Genomic DNA, 6,257 nt, shown 5'->3' on the forward strand with positions numbered 1-6,257 from the left:
AATGTTTTCACCCTCGCTGGGAATCGAACCCGGACATTCAGCATATGAAGCGAGAGCTTTTGCCACCAGGCCACGGACCACCTTGAAGGTAATATCAGCGGTGTCTGGTGACTGGCTCTTGATTCAAGGAGTTAGAGGTATCTTTAATTGGATTAGTGCTGATAGCTGAAAGTTTAATTTTAACGAGGTTCTCAGTTACTACACAACTGAGGCTCTAATTGGTCAGTTTGATTGAGAAGGAACGACCCGGACAGTAGCCATGCATAGCTTTAAGAAAAGGTACGGTAAAGAGCGAATCCAACAGTGGCCAGCGAGGAATCGGGGCCAGGATATGAGACTCGTCCCCCTGCAACCACTTGTTGGTGAACACACACACACACACACACACACACACACACACACACACACACACACACACACACACACACACACACACACACACACACACACACACGCACACACACGCACCACAGCGATGGATCATAACTTGACGTTCCTGACCACAAGACAAAAATAGGAATATTTTACAGGCACAAATATATATATATATATATATATATATATATATATATATATATATATATATATATATATATATATATATATATATATATATATATATATATATATATATATATATATATATATATATATATATATATATATATATATATATATATATATATATATATATATATATATATATATATATATATATATATATATATATGTAAATAATAGACAAGGAGTTCTTGTAGAAACGTTTCACCTCCTCTGAGGCTTCTTCAGTCGAATCTAGAGGTAACAAAGTTGTAGAGAGCCCAAGCAGTGGAGAGGTAAAGACGAGGTGGTCAGTCCCTCAGTCTTGAAGAGTAGGTTTGAGGTGGTCAATCCCTCAGCCTTCAAGAGTAGGTTTGAAGTGGTCAGTCCCTCGACCTTGGAGAAGTATTTTCAGATGGTCAGTTCAACCAGTTGAAGCCACAACAATTAAAGTCAGTGGATATGGTGCTGTTTACAAGGCCACAACAAGATGACCGGGGTCTTAATCACTTTCATTCTAAGAAAAACCTCTTTCTTCTAAACCCCATTCCCTCCATCCTCTCTTCCTCCTCCAGACTCCTCCATCAACCTGCACGAGAGACGGTATATAAGCCCTGAGCTCTGGTCATTACCAACCTTGGTCATTACCAGACACTCATCATCTCACATCAGTATGAATATAAGTTACAGCCGCAACACTGAAACATTTACACTAGCTAATATATTAATATTTGTGTTATATTAAGCATACCTGCTGTTTTTACATTTATTTACCTTTTTGGTCTCGTGTTGTGAGAATTATCGCAAACGTGAAAAATCCATAAAATTAAAGCAACGTTAAAGAATTTTATTGTCTTCGGCATAAGTAAAATTTCTAGCTTCCCCGGTACATCTTTGAAACGTGTAGAAAAAATTATGTTTATATATTACGCACTTAAAAAATGGATTGAACACAGATCTAGTAAGTTAACTTCTTCCAGAATCTATTTATCTGGCGTTACAAAAAACGTGTCGTTTTAGAATCACACAGATTGTAATAAAGTTGGTAGAATTACCGACAATATGTAAAGTAAAACGACACAAGTGCAACTAATGTGACATTTATTGTGGCAACGTTTCGCTCTCCAGGAGCTTTATCAAGCCATTATATATGGCTTGATAAAGCTCCTGGAGAACGAAACGTTGCCACAATAAATGTCACATTAGTTGCACTTGTGTCCTTTTACTTTACAATCACACAGAGATGATGTTATGATGCATTGTTTATCGTTTCTATACACAGGTGGTTCTTGCTCTAGTCATGTTGAGTGTCGTGGTGGGAGTCGTGGTGGGTCTCCCAGCATAATATGGTTACTCTCCTGCCCCACACTATGATCCCACTCCATCCTACCAGCCAGCTCCCTATCATCCCACTCCATCCTACAAGCCATCCCCATCCTATGATGTAAGTTACTCGAATTATTAAATAATATTCGTTATTAACACTAAGTTGTTTTTAACAATGAATATGATTCGTAACTTATGAATGATTTAATTGATTATGCTACAGAGTCATTCTTGGTACGACTTCAACTATGCTGTGAAGGACGACTATTCTGGTAACGACTTCGGTCACCAGGAGACTCGTGATGGCTACAACACCCAGGGGACTTACTACGTGCAGCTCCCTGACGGTCGTCTGCAGCAGGTGACCTACACTGTCAATGGTGACTCTGGCTACGTGACTGAGGTCACCTACCAGGAAGAGGCTCAGTACCCTCACTACCAACCAACGCTGTATAATCCTCCGGGTTTAGCGCTTCCCCCTTGATTATAATAATAATAATAATAATTCCGCCATACGTAACCTCTATTGATAATGCATAATCAAGTACCACTTTATTAAAACTTGCCTTATTTGTCAATAAATCATACAAACTTTAATCAGATATTTTTTACCAATATCTTGACAGCAGAGTGATGAAATAGACACCTGTTCAACATCTGGGTATCTTTATTCTGTAGACGTATCGCCAACCAGGAACTTTATCAATAGAATATAGAAGTGTTGTAGATGAATGGTTCAAAGAACCGACATGATGTTAAATTAGACACATGTGCAACTCTTGGGTATCTTTATTGAGGAAACGTTTCGCCACACAGTGGCTTCATCAGTCCATACAAAGGATAAACTTGAAGAACAGGAGGAGAATGAGGTAATCAGTCCCTCAACCTTGAGTCGATGTGGTCAGTCCATCAATTATGAATAGAATACGGCATAGGAGCGGAGAAGCAACTTATAAACCGTAGGCAGGAGAGGTGCAGCAGTCGTAGGTGGTGTCACATTTGTCCAATGTGGAAGTAGGTCGTGCCCAAGGGTTAGGCAAGCGAAGAATTCCCAAGTATTAAGATCCCAAGAAGTTGCAGTGTCTGACAGGATTGTAGATGAATCCTGACGGGGGTCGCCAGACGTGGACTTATGTACTACAGACGGATGAGATGAAGGCATTATCACTGGTATTAAAATACAGTAGTTAAGAGTTCAGATATTTTATGAAATTAGTCACATAAAAGAGAAAAATCTGCTTATTGTGGGAACGAAGTTTAGAGGAGAGTTGAATAGAAGTAATTATTATTATTATTATTATTATTATTATTATTATTATTATTATTATTATTATTATTATTATTATTATTATTATTATTATTATTATTATTATTATTAACACATCGGCCATCTCCCACCAAGGCAGGGTGGCCCGAAAATGAAAAACTTTCACCATCATTCACTCCATCACTGTCTTGCCAGAAGGGTGCTTTACACTACAGTTTTTAAACTGCAACATTAACACCCCTCCTTCAGAGTGTAGACACTGTACTTCCCATCTCCAGGACTCAAGTCCGGCCTACCGGTTTCCCTGAATCCCTTCATAAATGTTACCTTGCTCACATTCCAACAGTACGTCAAGTCCTAAAAATCATTTCTGTCCATTCACTCTTATCAAACACGCTCATGCATGCTTGCTGGAAGTCCAAGCCCCTCGCACACAAAATCTCCTTTACCCCCTCCCTCCAACCTTACCAAGGCCGACCCCTACCCTGCCTTCCCTCCATAGATTTATACACTCTCGAAGTCATTCTGTTGCGCTCCATTCTCCCTACATGTCCATACCGTCTCAATAACCCCTCCTCAGCCCACTGGAAAATAGTTTTGATAATATGTCGTAATATACATATAAACATATATAGAACGTCCTCCAAGAATGAAAACCTCTTAGATTTGGTTTATAGCATAAAGTGTGGAATATATGTGGAAATATATTTCAAAGATAATATATATAGTGTATATAATTGTCTCGTTTGACTGTAAACAATTATATATGTAAGTTAATTTTATTCAGAAATTAATATTCTTCTAGATACACTTAACCCACACATAGGAGAGAGAGAGAGAGAGAGAGAGAGAGAGAGAGAGAGAGAGAGAGAGAGAGAGAGAGAGAGAGGAGCTTACCACGACGCTTCGGTCCGACTTAGACCATTTACAAAATGTGACCTACTGTAGATTATGTTAAGTTGCTTATGTTATGAGTTATTTAAAGGTAACTTAGCACTCGTTGCATCCTCAATGATCAACTCCCTTTGATGAATGTTGAGGTTATTATAAGTATTATTTTGAGAATCATTGTTATTATATATGTTAGGTGCAAAAATAATTTAGGGTCATCTGAGAATATTTTTGCAAAAAAAAAAAAAGAATCAACAATTAAGAATCAGTTTTACGATAAGCAATAAGAAAATGAGACGTTTATTTTATTTTTTTATTTAATTGCATATAAAAATATACGACATAGACTATATATAAAAATCTAAGTCACATGTTAAATTAATAAATTTAGTTATAAATTGGGAGAGGACCGAAGCCTGGAGCAGATTCGAAGGCTGGGAGAGGCCTAAAGGCTGTGACAGAATTATATGTAGGCTGGTAAGCAGGGTATCTGGCTTTTCCTATATATTTGACCTCGGCCAAGTAGCCAGAGTCACCACTGACAGTGTAGGTCACCAGCTGGATACGACCATCGGGGAGCTGTACGGAGTACGACCCTTTGGTGTCGTAGCCATCACGAGTCTCCTGGTGACCGAAGTTGTTACCAGAGAAGTCATCGTTGATGCTATATCCGTAGTTGTACCTTGGTGGAGCCTGTACACAGTGCAGGTAAGGATATTAATTAAAAAAATATTTACATGAAAAATATGCCACAGAACCACTGTGAAAAAATAGTGAACTTCCAAGCGTTTCGTGATTTCTCACATCATCACTGATCCTTGATATCGTGAGAAATCACGAAAGCATTGGGAAGTTCACTATTTTTTCACAGTGGTTATTTTGCATATTGTGATATCACCTGTTTACTGTGATAGTTTTGCGTAAACAATAATTCTGAACTCTTAACAAATCGGTAAATCCTTTTTGGAGCAAACTATAGGATTTACCTAAAATTTTATAGCATAATATTAAAGTACGACAGCTTACCTTAAAGAAGAATGCTGAAGGGTAGACTGAGGCGGGAGAGTAAATATTGGTGGGGATGGATGGAGCAGCCATGGCGGCCATTACCAGACTCAGGACAATAACAACCTGCGTGATAACAGATTTATAGATGTTATTTATATCTTGAATGGAAGATTCAGTTGGCACTGAATTTCATTCTGCTTTCTGAAGAAGTGAATATTTTTTTTTTTAGGTCAGTAAATAAGTTTTCATTATTTAATTGTTTTTCGGAATCCATGTAGGGAGAAAGTGAGAGTGAAAGTTTTTTTCGTATTTTGGCAGATGCTCTTTAATATAGACAAATGCAAAGTTCTAAGCGTTAGTAAGGAGAATGGACAACGACACTTATAAAGTAAATAATATAGATGTTAATATCACTGATTGCGAGAAAAATATATAAGTTAGTAGTAATTTAAAACCAAGATAAAAGTGCATAAGTGTTCGCAATAAAGCTAACAGAATCCTTGGCTTCAGTTCAGAAGTATATCGTTGTTTAGGCCTCATTTAGGTTATGCTGCGCAGTTCTCGTCATTGTATTAGAGAATGGGTATAAATGCATTCGAAAATGTACAAAAGAAGGATAAAATTGATTCCATGTATCAGAAATCTTCACTGTGAGGACAGACTGAGGCCCTGAATCTGCACTCTCTAGAAAGGCGTAGAATTAGGAGGGATATGATTGAGGTGTATAAATGGAAAACAGGAATAAATAAAGGGGTTTAAACAACGTGTTAAAAATATTTAACCAGGACAGGACTCGCAGCAATGGTTTCAAGATGGAAAATTTCGATTTAGAAAGGATATAAGAAAGCACTGGTTTGGTAAGAGTTGTGGATGAGTGGAACAAACTCCCGAGTACCGTCACTGAAGCTAAAACGTTGTGTAGTTTTAAAAATAGGTTAGATAAATACATGAGTGGGTGTGGGTGGGTGTGAGTTGGACCTGACTAGCTTGGGCCAATAGGTGACTTGGACCAGAGTAACTTAGACCAGTAGGTGACTTGGACTCCTTAGCTTGGACCAGTAGGTCTGCTGCAGTGCTCCTTCTTATGTTCTTACGATCAGCGAAGAAAAAACAGATATATGTGGCCCGTTTACTTCCCCAATGTAAACCAAGAAGTTTAATTTTAATGTCTGATGATATCAGAAAACATTTCAGAGAGTGAATTACCTTCATGATGCTGGTGAGG

At 38.0% G+C, this 6,257-nt stretch overlaps 1 protein-coding gene across 1 annotated transcript; it reads right to left on the reverse strand.

Moving 5' to 3' along the window:
* Window positions 1-4,350: 4,350 nt before the first annotated feature.
* Window positions 4,351-6,257, reverse strand: LOC128699764 (cuticle protein 19.8-like). Its single transcript, XM_053792495.2, has 3 exons — window positions 6,239-6,257; window positions 5,051-5,155; window positions 4,351-4,717 (listed from the first exon to the last, which is right to left on the reverse strand). Exons 1-3 carry the CDS (start codon window positions 6,242-6,244, stop codon window positions 4,412-4,414), a joined length of 417 nt encoding a protein of 138 aa, XP_053648470.2. The 5' UTR covers window positions 6,245-6,257; the 3' UTR covers window positions 4,351-4,411.

Source organism: Cherax quadricarinatus, chromosome 81 (genome assembly GCF_038502225.1).
Source record: "Cherax quadricarinatus isolate ZL_2023a chromosome 81, ASM3850222v1, whole genome shotgun sequence".
NCBI lineage: Eukaryota > Metazoa > Arthropoda > Malacostraca > Decapoda > Parastacidae > Cherax > Cherax quadricarinatus.

Excerpts from the sequence above, each read along its gene's own strand:
- LOC128699764 (XM_053792495.2), bottom strand. Across the intron at positions 4,718-5,050 it reads CTTCAGCATTCTTCTTTAAG|GCTCCACCAAGGTACAACTA; the intron begins GTAAGCTGTCGT and ends CACTGTGTACAG.